General features: G+C 48.8%; 1 protein-coding gene across 1 annotated transcript in view; it reads right to left on the bottom strand.

Annotated features, from left to right (window-relative positions):
- Positions 1–8,178: 8,178 nt before the first annotated feature.
- The window catches only part of GYPC (glycophorin C (Gerbich blood group)), a 42,863-nt gene continuing 35,083 nt past the window's right edge, over positions 8,179–15,958 (bottom strand). Inside the window, exons 2-3 of the mRNA XM_028101286.2 lie at positions 9,746–9,802; positions 8,179–8,886 (exon numbers count right to left, since the gene is read on the bottom strand). Coding sequence (XP_027957087.1) covers positions 8,690–8,886; positions 9,746–9,802 — 254 coding nt within the window. The 3' untranslated portion in view covers positions 8,179–8,689. The remainder of the gene's footprint in view (positions 8,887–9,745; positions 9,803–15,958) is intronic.

Here is a 15,958-nt window from a genome sequence, read left to right as displayed (position 1 = left end):
TAGGCTGCCTGAGTTTGCACTTGGTATATCGTGTATTTTAATGTTTTTCACTTAACATTATATCACAAGCATTTCCTGAACTTATTAACAATTCTCTGTAACATCATTTTATTGCTTCAGAATATCTAATTGCAAGTCCACATCATAATTTTCTTAACATTCCCCTAATGTCAAACATTTCAGCAGTTTTATGTTTTCCTTACTGTGAATAGAGCTATTATAGGTACTTTTTAACTGAAATCCTGGTCTGCATTTCAGGGTATTTTCTCAGGATAGACTTCTAGAGATAGAATTTCAGGGTCAAAGAATGTGAACATTTATGACATTCTTGGCACACTGCCAAAGGGACTGCTAAGTCTGCTCCCACCAGTGTGTGCCCATTGCACCCTTAGTGGCTTTGGGTAAGCTGCTTTTAGATAAGGTCTGCCTTAATTAATAAAATAAAATGGATATACATATTTCTTTGATTAGTAATTCAGCAGCACATTTTTTCCTCTTAGAATCATTTCTCAATGGCAGGTGATTAATAATAAGTGGGATAAACAAGTTAGAGAACTTCCTTCTACCTCCCTGGGGGGAAGCTGCTGTTAGCTGCCAAGAATTCCAATTCAGCCTGCTGTTGAAACTCTCTAGCTTTTTTATTTTGAAAATCGAACATGTCTTTGTGTGTGGGAGAACCCTCCATATAAGCAACCCAAAACATTTTTGGCATGATACCTTTCAACAGGGTATTGAAAAGCACGGAGAGACTTGTGGAGGCTTTCCAACCATCACACATTAGCACCTCTGTCTCAGCACCAGCTAATTCTGACAGCTCCATGAAGAAGGGAGGCTAGGAATTTTCTCCCCTTTTTACTAATGAGGAAATGAAGGCGCAAAGAGATGAGTCTCCTGACTCTGTTCCATGTCAATTCCCAGGAACGAACTAGTCTTCTTCAGCTAGTGAAAAGCAACTGCAAGATGCCAACAATTCACTTCAATTGTCAGACCACATCTGGGTCTGGCTCAAGCTGCCGTAGTGAGGTGTGGGGGCAATGGTTAAGCCCAGGCTGGCTCCAGTGGGAGAGCAATGTAATCAATTAACAATACCTGCCAGGGACATAGGGAGTGGGAGGACTTCGCAAGTGCCCACTACTGCCCAGGTGCCTAGAATTGCCTAGGTATCAGTATTGTCAGGTGCCTAGTATTGCCCAGGTATCAGTATTACCCAGATGCTGGAATTGCATCTTTGTTAGTATGGCATGGGCACTGGTATTTATAAAATATGTGGAGCCCACCCCCTTTAGAGTCTCCAAGATCCCATTTTTCCTCTCTCAGGGAAATTAGAAGGTTTAACATAAGTACACAGATTGGTTTCTGTGACCTTGTCTGGCACATGTCTACTTATTCTGCCTCTTTTCTGTATCATAGTCCTATGTAGGCCAGAATGGGGTTCTGACCTGAGACAGTTTTCAGAGCTCAGCTTTTGTAAAGTAATGAAGTCAGGAATGTCTTCCTTCTCTGCCCTCCTGTCTCTGTCCCACCCTGCACCACACAAACATGCCTCAGCACTCCATTCTGCTCTCCCACCTCCAGGCTCTCATGCCCTGCATCTCTGGTCAGAGATGGGGTGCACAGAGGTTTATGATTCCCTCTGTTTTCCCCATGCCTAGAAGGATGTGTGTGGCAGAGGGCTTTGCAATGCTTCATCCTAGTGAATAAAATTTGAATGGTGAAATTTCTGACTTACTTGGCATTAAAAGTTTGGGTAGAATGCCTTCCCAGGGGCATCTCAAATGCCATATGGGCAGGATTTAAGAGGTAACCCTTCTGAATCCCTTGTTTTCCCCTCTGAGGTTGTAGTTAGGTATTTTTTGTCCCAGAGGAGCTGCAGATGTGACTATAGGATGTGTCAAAAGAGGATTTTGCTTCCATCCCAAGGGATCTGTTACAAGGTGCTTTCCCCTATTCAGGCCTCAACAATTTCTAGGCCATCTTTCTCCCCAGAGTACACCTCTAATTTATCTTCAACATTGGATACCAGTGTGATTTGCAAAATGGACATCTGTGCCCCATTCCCTCCTGTAAGTCCCTCCAAGGGCTCTCCACCATCTACAAGGCAACATCCAGTCTCCACAGCATGACAGCTCGGCCCCTCATTACCTGGTTCTTTGCAGTCTGTGGGTCTAGCCTCATCCTTCATAACTTTTGCAAAGACTACATGTCCCAGGAATAGCAGCACACTGGGTTTCTGGGCTCACCTTTATTTCTCTGCATTTCTCACCCCTGCGCCTGGCTGACTCAAAACCAGGCTCAGAGTTCCTTCTCCAAGAATGCTTCCCTGGCCTCCCTTAGGCTCTTCAGTATTCTTCTACTGTGGACCCTGTGCAACTTGAGCTGTTTTAATACATCTCCTATTGTGATGAGTGTCCTCCAGACAGTGGCAGGACCTTGCTCACTCTGTCTCTGGCATTGTGCCTACCACTTGGGATGAACTCAGAGAATATTTATGGATTAAACGAAGGTGTGTCACAGCCTAGATGCTGAGGTCTGGATGCTCACCATCACTTTATCCTAATGTCTCTACTTGTCGCCCTTAGAAGACAATGTCTGATGAACAACAGCTATGAACCAAATGGTCCTCCCCTGGAGGAAGGGGTGGTCTGCCCCTGGGGCATCTAAGGGGGCCCACAGTGTGCTTTATATTCAGAGAGCTGAATGTGGAACTCTTTCTTATTTTTTGACTTGGAGAGAAAAAGAAGAAGAATTTCAGCTATTTGAAAAATAAAAGGTGGCCAAAGTGTTTGGTTTAAAGTTAAAGACTGGGTGGGGGGTCTGCCTATCTTAAGCATCCTCAGAGACCTATAATGTTGGCAAGAGAGACCTCTTGATCACTGGATGACCTTAGAAATAGAAGCTGGAGAATTCCATCTAGCCTCATTGTCAGGGCTCTAGATTTATGAGTTCACCCATTAACTGAGACGTTCCCATAGTGTATACCTCTATTTGTTCCTGTGACAGTAAACCAATAAAACCCAGAAAACCAGTAGCCATATCTCTCAGGGATTAGCAAAAGGATGGAGAAAAGTTTCCTCCTTTAAATCCCCCATGTGCCCTAGGAAGCAGAATATGCTTTTTGGTTGGCTGGTGACAAAGTAAAGATACTTTAATGAGCTCCGAGCCCAGCTACTTAGCACATTGCTAGGGTTTAATGTATGTACACACTTATTCAACAAGTTTGGTGAATCACAGGCACCAGGCACTGTTAGGCAGTGCCTACCTTGTTGGGGGACAACGTTCCATGGGTGTCGCAAATTTCTCACATCTTGTGAGGAGTAAACTGGTTGTTCTGGGCTATCTTTGCAAGGATGTTTGTATAACAAGCAGCTTTGGAAGGTGGAGATTGTGCCTTTCTCCAGAGCAGAGGGGCAGGCATGTTTACCGCCCATCAAAAAGGACTCTGGTTCTCTTAGCTCAGGGCTCTTCTGGAACTCAACGTATCTTGTGGGCAAGCATCCATCGGGGACCATCCACATTGCCTATGTGGGGCTAGGGGACAAAAAGTGCTGACATAAGTATGCTGATGTTGATGCCCTAGCTGTGAGCAATAAAGCCCTCTGTCCTGTGTCTTCTGTCAGTGTCCATGGAACTGTTACAGGCTTGGCTTTCACAAGCAGGTAGAATCTTAGCACCTTCATAGTTCTGGACCAACTTATATCCTCATTGAATTTCATATTCAAAATACCCTAAAATTAAAATACTTTTATCTTCGTTTTGTGGATTAGAACTGAAGAAGAGAAGTTAGTTCTTCCTAGGTCACAGAGCTAGTTCGTGCTAGAGGGGAAATTTCTGTTCAACTCTGTCCACTTCCAGAACCACATCTTTCCATAACATGTTGGCTTGATTGCAGATATGAAAGTGCCTGTAGTTCTATGTGTGGCCAACCCTTTGGCCCCTAAATCACCTCTGCTGCTATAATGATAAAAAGCTCAAGCAAGGAGTGGAAAACAATTGAGCAGCATCTCCTCCAAAGGAACATAAACAAGATATCAGGAGTGGCTTCCACTGAAGAAGTTCTTCTCTGATATTTACATAACAGTTGTCTCTAAGCTCGACCTACTACCCTTTCTTCTGGTGAGCGGATGAGATCCATTTCCCCACAGGCAGGATGGGCTGAGTCATGTGAATTTCAGACAAAACAATGTGTAGCTGGAGTAATGGGCATGCTCCAGGATGACAGATGTCTCCAGCCCCTTGGCAGGGTCCAAACCTTGATAAGCCTGTAGAAGCCCTCTGGTATATTCCACAGTGCATTTTCATCTGTGCCCTGTTTAATCTGATCATTGCCTTATTCTTATGATAGTGACCTGTTTCTCCAGTGGCTCCATATGGTCTGTGGCACAAAGCCCCATTTCTTAGCCTGGGGCCCAAGATCCTCTGCAGTCCAGCCCTAATCTACAGTGTGGCCAAACCAAGCTTCCCTTCCTGTCTGAAGCCATCCTAATCCATTCCTTAGCTTAGGTGGACCTGGCCTCTCCTTCCATGGTGTCCACAGTTATCAGTATTCCTTCCCTCACAGCATCTGTCACACTTTAGGGCTATATACATTGACATGTTCATCTCCACCAAGCCATGAGCCCTTGAGGCCAGGCCTGCTATATCTAGCTACGCCACCCATGTTTGTGGATTGTAGCTACACACACACACACACACACACACACACTCTCTCTCTCTCTCTCTCTCTCAGTTTGAAATTTCATCATTAAATACTCTTATTTGGGGGTTAAACACTATTTAAAAGCACACATCATCCCAGGAGTAGTACGGATGTTTTGACAGGATGTAACCTACCTGATCATTTTCCTCTTTGATGAGAATGACCTGGGTGGCAAGATTCATGGGTGCTAGCACATGAATGAGGTGTGCTCAACCTGAAAGCGCTTGCTATCTTTATCTTGCTAATCATCCTGCAGAGGGCTAACGGTTCAAGATTCCACTTGGTCACTGACTCCCACCACTGCGAGCTGTCTCTGTCCCAGGCCAGCCCTCGCCAGGGCTGGGGATGTTGGCGTAAGAGTCCAGGTCATTGCTGGCAGAGGTCTGGCCTGGGTGCTCTGACCCTGGCACTGGGTCATTTCAGGGTCCCTGAGTCCTGCTGCCACCTGCTCTGTTCCCATGAAGAGCTCTTGCTGATTCACCTCAGCCTGCAGAAGGAAAGAGCCTCCTCTCTCCAGCCTGCTGGTCAGACCAGCCTGGGTTCAAATGCTCCCGTGGCCATTAGAAGCTGTGTGACCTCCAGTCATCAGTCCAAGCTTTCTCAGCCTCAGTTGCTACAGGGCTGATTGGTGGATGAGGCCACTGGCCTGCAGGCTGTGGTGAGGATAAGAGGAGCATATGCAAAGCAGCTGGCATTGCACACAGTGTGCTAGCTCCCCTTCCCTCTTCTTCCAGCCCCCCTCTCCACTGCCTGCCTTTCCTCTCCACCTCCCTCCTTCCTCCGTAACAGCTTTTGGAGACGTGGCGCATGTATATTTGTGCACATTTGCCCCTATCCACATTTGTGGCAGACAATGCTACGTGGTAACTCTATGCATCGTTCGTTGGGGGAGGGATCAAATATAAAGAAAGTGTGCTCCCTTACCAGATGGAGCACCATTTATTTGCATACCAGTGTGCACTAGATGCCTGTGGGAATGTGTGCATGCGTGTGCTCACTGACGTGGTGCTCTTGCCTCTGCAGTTAGCCTGTGACAGCTCCCTCCTCCTGGGGGCATCTGGATAGGCCACCTTGAATGAGCCAGCCTGGCAGCATCCATGTCACCCCTGTGTCCGATTCCGGCTGGGCCTGAGGGCTGGGAGTAGGCCGTGCTTCAGTACAGTTTTCCAGGACATTGGGTGGGGGGCATGGAAGGCAAGGACTAGGGGAAGGAGGGGCCAGTTCTCAGAGAATAGCCAGTACAGGTGGTCTGGGGCCTCTGCGGAGGGAGTGGGGAGGAGCCACCAGCATCTTTTTCCAGTACAGACACCTGTGGTGGCATCAGGGGTCCAAGGTACCCTGGGTTCATCCTTCCCTGAAGACTTTTTAAAGCAAGACATGCCTGTGTGTGGGTTCTGGGTGCCTCCTCTCTGCCCACTGGGCAGTGATCTGTGTTTACAATCCTTGAAGATGAGGCCATATGCCCACATTTTCTCAAAACCCCAAAGTGATGTCACAACAGGAAGGGACGTTGGTAGTTGTTTAGTTCAGTGTTTCCCAAATGTGTTCCGGGGACTCTTGGCCTACAAGTTTGTAAAAGGTGTTCTGGGAAGAAATGGGGTCTCTGGAAAAATACATTTGAGGAATGCTGCATTCATCCTCCTACCCCCAACACTCCAAGAGTCACTGCACACATTGGAACACTAAGGATGGCTGGAAGCCTCTCACAGCTTTAACTTTGCTTAACACGTCATTTACACATTTATTGGCACAAGGAACACCCTTTTTGTTTGGGCTGTTTATCACCATTTTGCCAGGCTGGTATTTTATAGATCACAGTTTGGGACATACAGATTTTATAGATGAAAAGTGGTGGGCCAGCAAACTCGGATTACTCAGGGGAAGGTTTCACCTTTTGATTATCATCAGCTTCTTTTCTATTTCTTCCCCCACACCCATGACAACCCTATAACTTCCAGCTATTTTGCTTGGTGGCCATTCCTGGAAGAACTTGGATCCTACTATTCCCATAGGGAGAATGATGGGGGACCTTTTTGCTGACTCCCAGGTGTAGATGTTGCAGCCTCAAAAAACCCGAGTCACAGGGACTTCCTTGCAGCTTGGGCTGCAGTCTTAAACCTGGAAATGCTGGTTTCTGAGTGACTGTGGAGCTGCTGGGAGTCTTACAAAGACCCTTACAAAAAAGGATGGTTACTAAGTTTATCTTCTCTCCCTGTTATTCATTTTAAATGACAGCTATTTCTCTTCAGGAAATCTTAAGAAGTGGTGCAATGAGGAACTTTCATTAACCAATACATATGTACTGCATATCTAGCGCCAATTATTGACACTGGAAGACTGCACTGAGCACCTGACACATTTGTTCCTGCCATCAACCCTAAGACTTGGTACCATATGGGTTCAGAATGAGTCCCTCAGTTTGGGCCACTTTGGCATGCAGATTATTTTGAGATGGAAACAATCAAGGCCCAAAAGGCTCAGGAAGAAACTCTGACCTTCCCCTTAACTGCCTAAAAGAATTGAGACAGAGGACCTACTCCAGGAAGGGAACTATCGCCATAGGTAACTACATTATAATATAACCAGAGGAGGTGGGCGGGGAGGAGGTTAGCAAAGTCTGTGTTACAATTCCTCTCTGTGTCCCATTGTTCCTGAGGGGTCCAGCAAACATTTATTTACCAAGCATTTACTCTTTTTTACATTCCTGTGAATGGACCTTCCTTCCCTTCAAAGTCCCAGACCTCTACCCTCTTCTCCTTAGTCAGGATGACCTATATACCTCATTTTGCCTGACTGTTTTTGGAATCCCGTGTTTATGTGGATTCCCAGGACTTAGGAAATTAGGTTTGATTTTTCCAATCTGTTTCATGTCAACTTGATTCTTAGACCAGCTGGAAGGATCTTGAAGAGTAGAATAAAATGTTTCCTCCTCACTACCATGGAATCATGTCTACCTGAGGAATGAGAACACTGAAGCCAGAAAGGTCAAGCAAGTTGCCCAAGATCCTAGGGCCAGGAAAGGGGGATCCGGGGCCCAAACCCAGAGGGATGGCACTCTGCAGTCTGTGCTCTAGCAACTGTTATTATGGGAAAGATTGGTTCACTCATAGTTATTTAACAGGTGTAATTTTTCTAATATTGTGCATTAAAAAAAAAAATCAATGCTGCAGCCAGTGCCCAGGCAGCTGGAGCAGCCTATTATTTCTAGAGGAACATTCCGCTCTTACATTTGTTTTATGAAGCTGGTGCCTGCACAAGGAAAAAAAGAAATCTGGTCACTGGTCCCTCCTTCCCTCAGGGGCCCAGGAGCCCTCTGCAATGTCTATGCTGAGGACAGGCCAATGGGGCTGGAAGTGGATGGTCCCAGCCCCACACATGCAGACTGTAGCAGAGAGCACGAAGTCGTACCAGTGAAACGCAAGGCCTGGGTGGTGGTTATCTTTCTGTAGACAATTACAGTAATGTTGTTTGACTCTGAATGCTTGGTTACATTTCAAATTTATTTCCAATCATTTAGAGCTGGATCAATGGGAGACAAAGGTGCCTTTTAGCTCTGGCACCTTCTGTTCCCCCCAAATGTCAAGGACGGACATTTGATGCCATTATCCCCAGTCAGCTTACAGAGGACTCACTTCCTTGCTTCCCCAGGCCTCAGGCCCACCCACCCAGCAAGGACTTTCACACCATGCTGATGACAAACTGCACTGTCCAGGAGAACTCAGACTTTCTTCCTCTGGCAGATCAAAGGCGGGCCTGCTGGGTGGCCACTGCATCCCCTGGTGCCTGGGACAGGCCTCTCGTGGCTCAGTTCCTCCTTCTTCCCTCTCTCTCCCCAGGCTGGCACCTATTGTTTCCAGGCCAGGTGCGTATTTTGGGATGAGGTGGGTGCTCTCATGGTCTGCCTGGTGGTGCAGATAGCAGGGTGGGGGTGTGGGATGCATCTTCTCTTATGGAGTTGAAGGAGGCATTGGGGGAGGTGAGGCCTGGTGCCCCTCAGATAAAGTACTCCTTTCTGCTGTTGTCACCTGTGTCCTGGAGTGAGGGGTCATCCTGCAGGGCTGCGTCCGCGCTTTCAGCAAACTCTGTACCCTTGGCCTCATTGGTGTGGTATGTGCCCTTGTGTCGGTACATGTAGCGTAGCATGACGATGAGGAGGCAGATCAGGACGACGGCTATAGCGGCGATCACACCTGCAGGAGGGAAGCAATGCATGGCTCAGTCTGGGGCAGGCGTCTGGGACTGAGGGCAGGCGTCAGGACGCACAGGGCTTGTGTCAGGACAGACACTCTGCTACAACAAACACCAACCCCAGACAGGCTGGCCCATTCCTGCCTAGTGTGTGCTCACCCTTATCTGTACCCATCTGAGTTACCTCTCTCACCCCTCCTGTTCCCCTTCCCTCCACTCAGAGTGGTGCAGACTGAGGCTGGAATAGGATCCCAGAAGTGACCCTCACTCAGGGGCGCTCAATCTACCGAGGAAGGCAGAGCTCGGTGCATGACTCGCAGAATGAACTCCATGGGTTTACCTAAAACTGAGGGGTTCATGGGCCTCAGGACTTTCAGTTTTAAAACCAGAATAATCCCAACTGAGAAGTTTCCTGGGGCACAAGACTTGGTAGTAAAACCAGGAAAGTGCCCAGAAGGCTGGGCCCTGGTGGCTGCCCCCTGTGCACTACTGGGGAACAAGACAGGGCCATGGGAAAACCTTGAGACAGGTTGGGTGGAGTGTGGTTCACTGCTCATCACCCCACCTTAGCTCCAGCATGCTCTCCCGAGGTGAGGGCTGCATGAACCTGGCAGGGGAGCAGGGATCAGCCAGGCAAACGACTGAAGAGGGAGAGGATTCTGGAGGACGCCATGCAAAGGCATGGGGTGTGGGCAGAAGTCAGTCCTTCATTTCTGTCTGGACTCATGAGGAGTTGGGAGAAGAAGCTTGAAGTCTGAGCAATAGAGCCCAGGTCACTCAGACCCTGGGAGTGATGGTGGGTTCTCTCTCCCCTGGGCATTTCCTCTGACCCTCCTGGCTTGGAGGCCCAGGACAGCTCACCTGCAATGATGGCGATGTTCGCCCCCAACGAGAGGAAAAATGGGCCAGGGTCCAGTTCTGTGAACAGAAGAGAAGAGCCTTAGTGGGGAGAGAAAGTCTTCCCTTACTTAGCAGCACCCCGGCCGTGCCTGCACCCCCTGCTCACAGGCGCACAGCTCTTGAATGGGCTGAGTGGACAGGAGGGTGTGCCTGGACAGGCTTCTGGCTCTGCCTGGCCACTGGCAGGTCTGCGGAGAACGTGTGAACCAGGGTGGAGGCAGCCCCAGTTTTGGCATCTCTGCAACCATGCGAGTGGGACGAGGGATGGGCTCCCGCACTGGGCAGACACTGGGTAGACAGGCTCGGTGGTGGGCATGAAAGTGGGCAGTAATATGCCTGGTGCCAGCACCACCTGCCTTTGGACCTCAGCTTTTCTCACCATAATGGTAAAAACAGACCATCTGTGAAGTGTCCCCACATGTGGAGGGTCTGTACATGCCAGGTGTTGGTTTAGTTGCCTTTGACCCGTCACATTATATGGTCTTTGATACCCCGTTCCATGAGGTGTGTGGTATTACTAGCTCATTTCACAAGTGCGACACTGAGTGTCAGAGAGTGACATGCCCAGGATCACACAGCTCGCTCAATGGTGGGCCCAGACTTAGCTCAGACTCTCACCTCTGGGGTGCACTTTCTCTTTTCTCCCTTGAAGATGCCCCTCCCAGGAGGGCTCCTGTCTGGAGGCTCCTCCCCAGAGTCCCTCTGGGGTCTCTGATCAGCTTTTCTGTGGGAAGGGCCGTCCTCGGGCGCTACGAATTTACTGAGTGCATTTCTCCAAAGTGCTATGGTCTGGCCACAGGGCTAGCATCTCAAGGACAGCAGGAACCTGCACATCACCTCCAGTGGCTGCACAGAGTGCCTCCTCTCTCCTCTGGGAGACGAGTGAGAGGAAGGATTTATTAGACCACAGAAATATCAGTGTTAACATGGAAATCCCATGTTCCCATTACAACAGCTATGCACATTAAAACAGAGAAGGCTACTTCATTATAGTCCTTTCCGCTCAGATAATCACTTTAATTATGGTGAGATGAGGTCATTCTCCCCAGCGGCAGCTTCCAGATGCCTTTTTCTGATAAGAAACCAGTGGCGGTGCCAAGAAGGACAGTGTGGGGAGCGAAGCAAAGGCTCCAGGCTGGAGGCAGAGGAGGAGAAGAACCAGCCCAGAGCCTGGAGGTGGGGAAGAGGTTAAAAGAAGTCCTCAGGCCCACAAAGAGACTGAGCGGGCACATAGCAGGAGTCAGGGCAAGGGCGGGAGGGGAAGGCAGTAGGAGCAGTGGGGTCAGCTTCTAAGTGCTTCACCACAGTGAGAACGGAGGCTGGTGGGGCAGGAAGTTCAAGTGGCATCGGACTCCAGGGTGGACAAGAGTGACCTAGAATTTGGCACCTGCTCCACAGTAGGTACTCGATAAACATTTACTGAATAATACTGCGTAAATAAATGCATGTATGTGTGTATACATGCCTACATGAGTGGATTCAGACACTGGCATTGTAGACCCTCTTCAGTCACGAAGCACAGAATGCTTCAGTAAGAATGAAGAGTGGCCCCTTCCTTAAGTCCACGTGGATGGTCACAGAAGTTCAAATATCCCGGATTGCCACTTGGAATATTCCAGGTGAAGACCAGCATTTCTTATGCCAGTTAGTCCAACCCAGTCAGGGAAGGGACTGCTGTTTCCTTTTCTTTTAAAAATGATTCACAGTTGTGTACTATGTGCTGGTACCATCCTCAGCATTTACCAGGTTTTAACTCATGTAGCCCTCAGGGCGGTCCCATTTGGAAGCAGTGATTATTATTCCCATCGTACAGATTTGGAAGCTGAGTCCCATTCGGAAGCAGTGATTATTATTCCCATCATACAGATTTGGAAGCTGAGTCCCAGAAAAGTGTTACTGTTTTCCCTGAATCATATAGCTAAAAGAGAGTCAGGAGTCCACCAACTCAGGCGGAGGCCACCTGGAGTCAGTGTGCTTAACCATTCGGGCACTGCCCAGTGGGGAGTCTGTGTTGGCTGCTTAAGAACTAGATGAGGTATTTGGCTTGAGCCCCTTGTGGTGAATTTCTAGCTTGTGTTTGGGACCCTGTACCCAAACCTATATACTGGAACACTGGAAGCCCTCCTGGCAGGCCAGTGGACTACAGAGCAGGAGGGATCTCTGGCCTCTGAGGGGTCACCAGTTGAGCCCCTAGCAGCGTTCCCTCTGAACTCACACACATTCAGGAGCACGGAGGGCAGGGACACCTGAGATCCATGCCCCACCCCTCCAGGTGTGTGGAGCTGAATTGGCACACTGTGATTGCCCCCAGGGTGGTGACACTTCAGCATGATGGGAACAGTCACAGAGGTCAGAATCGGCACAGAGGAGGAAGCTCAGGCCTGTCTGGGAAGATAGGGATGGCATAAGAAGTGAGATTGGATAGGCATGGGAGGCCTCAACCCTTCTGTAGAGATCCAAGGTAGCCTGTGATTTTCCTTCTTGGATCTCCTCAAGACTGCAACACCCCCACCACAGAGAAAGCTCTACAAGCTCCAGAACCATGTTTGCCCTGGTCACAGCTCTATGCCCAGCATTCGACTATGCACCTGGCACCTAAGAACAGTTGTTGAATAGTATCTGAAAACCTGGTCCCTTTGGGGGAACTGAGAATCAAACTGCACTTTGCACTGTCCACCTCGTGAAGACAGCTTTTGGTTCAAGTCTTGGCGTGAAATTGCACAGCAGTGTATTCAGCAAAATATTTAATATTGACTGGCTTTACTTTCTTTGTATGTAAAACAAGATTAACAATATCCTCCCTGTGGTAGGGATTAGAAATGACATACCCACACATGATAGATATTTTATATACGTTATGGAGACAATACCTACATGGCACATAGCTCAGAATAGGTGTTTACTGAGTTGTTGCCACTATTTTTTTTTTTTTTTAAGAAAGGCAGACTGCCGCATATGGCATCTCATTTGGATGTAGCTGGAGTCTTGGAAGCTTGACCACCCCACGTTCTCCTAAAATTGGTCCTAAGTACTAGCAGGGGAATGCAGCTACTCATATACCCTTGACCAAAGAACAGTCCTCCTCTATCAGGGAAGGCTGTTCTCGTCTGCTGAGGGCGCGGCTTTGGGAGGGACGCACATGGAGCTGTGAGGGAAGAAGGGGACACCCGCCTTGATAGCCAGATCCACCGAATCAACCCTGGCAATCAGTGGGGTGACAGATGTCACAGCCAGATCGCCCTCACATCCTGTCACCACTAGTTTGATCTCATTCTTATTATTACTCTGGTTTGCACATAATTCAGTGCCAGCCACCTAAACGACCTGCTAACAGATGTTGTGAGTCCAGGCAGAGGATGGATGCTGGTCATGGATTCCCAGCACAGTCTTGGCTGACAGTAAATCAACATCTGGGTGCTGAGTGTCTCTGAGTTCCCAGCATTACCACAGGAATGGAGGAAGTTCCAGGAAACAGAGAATGAGTCTCTAACCTCAGGGGGCTTATGGTTTCCCTGGGAAATGTGACTGTGACATACAACTTATTTAGGGCAGTGTTTGTCAAACAGTAAATCCCAACCCACTGGTGGGTCCTAACTAGGGGGGAGGGAGAGGGAGAGACAGGTGTTCAGAAACCATCAGGCCCTATCAAAGGCAGCCAGGGTAAATACTGTTTGGTGGGGCTTTGATTTCATTTGCGCACACACACCAAAAGCATTTACCATACTGTTTGGAGGACATGGCTTAAACCACAGCACCATAAGAGGGAATAAAACAAATCCCTAGTCCTTCAGGGTTGAGTTCAAGGGAGTAGGCAGATAGCCAAGAAAGCACGGCTTCACTCTGACAAAAGCTGGTATGAGTCATGGCGGTAAGATGGCCATGTTGTGTGACAGCTCTGAGCTTCTGAACCCTCACCACAAGGCTAGGGCCTGGGCCATGGGCCAGCTGCAGGGATAACAGATGCTTCCTGTGAGCTGAGCTGAGCTGATGACTCTCCAGAGGGAGAGGAAAGGGAAGGGCTGTTACTGCCCCAAACTCCTGTTCAGGGAAACTGCCCTCCCACAGGGGCAGGGGTGGGATGGTGGGTGGGAGGAATGCTCCCTGATTCTGGAGATGAGGCCACATAGCCTGGGGGTTCAGCCTTGTGAGCCTCTGGAGGAGGAGAAGCACTCTCCAGGTTCTCTGTGCATTTACTAGGCACAGGCACCGGGCAAAGTTTCTGTGGAAGCTCCCTCATTAATCCTGCAGCAAGCCTGCAAAAGGGAAGTTTCTTCCTTCCTTTAAGTTACAGATAATGCAATGCATGCCCAAAGAGGTCAAATAATGTGTCAAATTCTCACCGCCAAAAAAAGGCAGAACTTGTGTTCAAACCAAGGATAACTTAGCACCAGAGTGTGTGCCCTCCAAAGTGCTGGGACTGGCTTTTCTCCTGTGCAGTCTGCAACCTGGCTGTGGCTACACACCTGCTGATTCTACATACGGTCCACAGGGTGGCCGGCCATCTGTCCTCCAGTCACAGGCAGCAGGGCACGCAAGTGCTGCCCCTCGTTGAAGGCGACATTCCCAGTTCCAGCTGGCAGTTTGGGCACAACCAACAGGACGCAGGACTTTAGCAGCAGCTGGACCCTGGGGGTTCTCAGATGTTGACAGAGAGCAGTGGTCAGGCACTGGCCCCAAAGACACAGGTTGACCCTCTGTGGCCACCAAGAACCTCCCTTCTTCTGTATTTTCTGATGAAGCTGTGTCAGGAGTTCTCTTCTTCCCTGCAAGGTTTTGTTGTCTTTACACCTCTTGCCCACCTCTACTGGTTTTTCCTTGTGCCTCAGGAGTTATGGAGGAAGAGCCTGTTCCCTGCTTCCCACGTCCACCTGGGCCAGCAAAGGGGCAAGAATTCCAGCCAGGGCAGAGGCCTCTGGGGGATTGAGTTCCTTTGAGTCAAGCGGGAGCATGGCTTTGAATCAGGAGGCCGAAGTGTTGTGGGAAGAGGAAGATTATTTCAGCTTTAAAACCATGAAGGAGAATAGGGGTTTGTCATGGAGTCCTTGGAGAGTTACTGCCATGACAATCGTGTCGATGACAGCAATGCAGAGGTGTCCACACCATCACCTGATGATTTGCCAAGCTCTGGCCACTTACCCAGAGCATTCTATTTCAAAGAAACTATAGATCTGTTTAGAAAAGTCGTTCTCCCACGACTATGGCTTCGCGTGAGTCTGATTTGGGTTCAGGAGGAGATCAGCTATTGCGGGAGGGACAGGAAACTTCGTGGCCATAGAAGATGCTCCTTAGCTCCCACTGGAGTTTCTTCTTCCTGTGCTAGATTCTTGCCTCCAAGTTCTTATGCAGGCCAAGCAGAAAGCAGTTGACAACTGAAGTTTATTAACTGACTTTTCTTTTTTTGGTAGGAAAAAGGTCAACCACGTTTCCATTTCTTTGATGGTTTGTTGTTATCACACCCTGAAAGGATATAGCATTTAAGCTACAGCTGGGGAAGAATTGGTCTCAGGATAGCAGCGCTACACAATAATAAATGGATAGCTTATTATTCACTGTCTATCCATTTCTCTTGCAAGCCAGTGATGTTGGCTGAGCAGGTAGCATTTACCCAGCCCCAGGGATGTAGAGAGGATGGAGTGTGCCCCCAGGGAGCTTATGACTTGGTGGAGGAGATTTAACATGTTTATGAGTAAAGAGACCGCCAATACTGTCTGTGTGGTAAAGTGTCAAAATGAGCAATAAAGATATGCCCGGGGGTGTTGCAGAGGGGACTCACCCATCAGACTCAGCCCCAGGACTCCCAGGTTCTCTGACAGTGCGGATGCTCATGATTTTGTTTGTTCTTTCTGTCCTCAGGAACATTTCTCTAGCACCTACTATTTTGCAGCGATGTGCTCTCTACTTAAACCAGGGCCCTTACCTTTAAGGAGCTTACTGTGTAACAGAGACAAATGCATGTGGGTAAGTTTAGAAAGCGTAGTTCTCTGATGTTCTTAGAAAGGGGTTCCTGGAGGAAGAGGGGGCCCCCAAGACTGACCTACTGAGATGGTGGGGTGGGCAATGCCAGCATGGGGAACTGGGTGCAGTGGTGAGAGGACATGGGGGGCAAGTCCATAGCAGAGTGGTCATGACTTCTGGGTGGGGCAGGAGGACCTCTTCATGAGCCTAACTGCTGTG

Source organism: Eumetopias jubatus, unplaced genomic scaffold (genome assembly GCF_037043125.1).
Source record: "Eumetopias jubatus isolate StellerSeaLion01/CBP00866 unplaced genomic scaffold, mEumJub1_p1.0 scaffold_3, whole genome shotgun sequence".
NCBI classification, from domain to species: domain Eukaryota; kingdom Metazoa; phylum Chordata; class Mammalia; order Carnivora; family Otariidae; genus Eumetopias; species Eumetopias jubatus.
The sequence above is the reverse complement of the archived record's forward strand: the minus strand, read 5'-3'. Positions and strand labels throughout refer to the sequence as shown.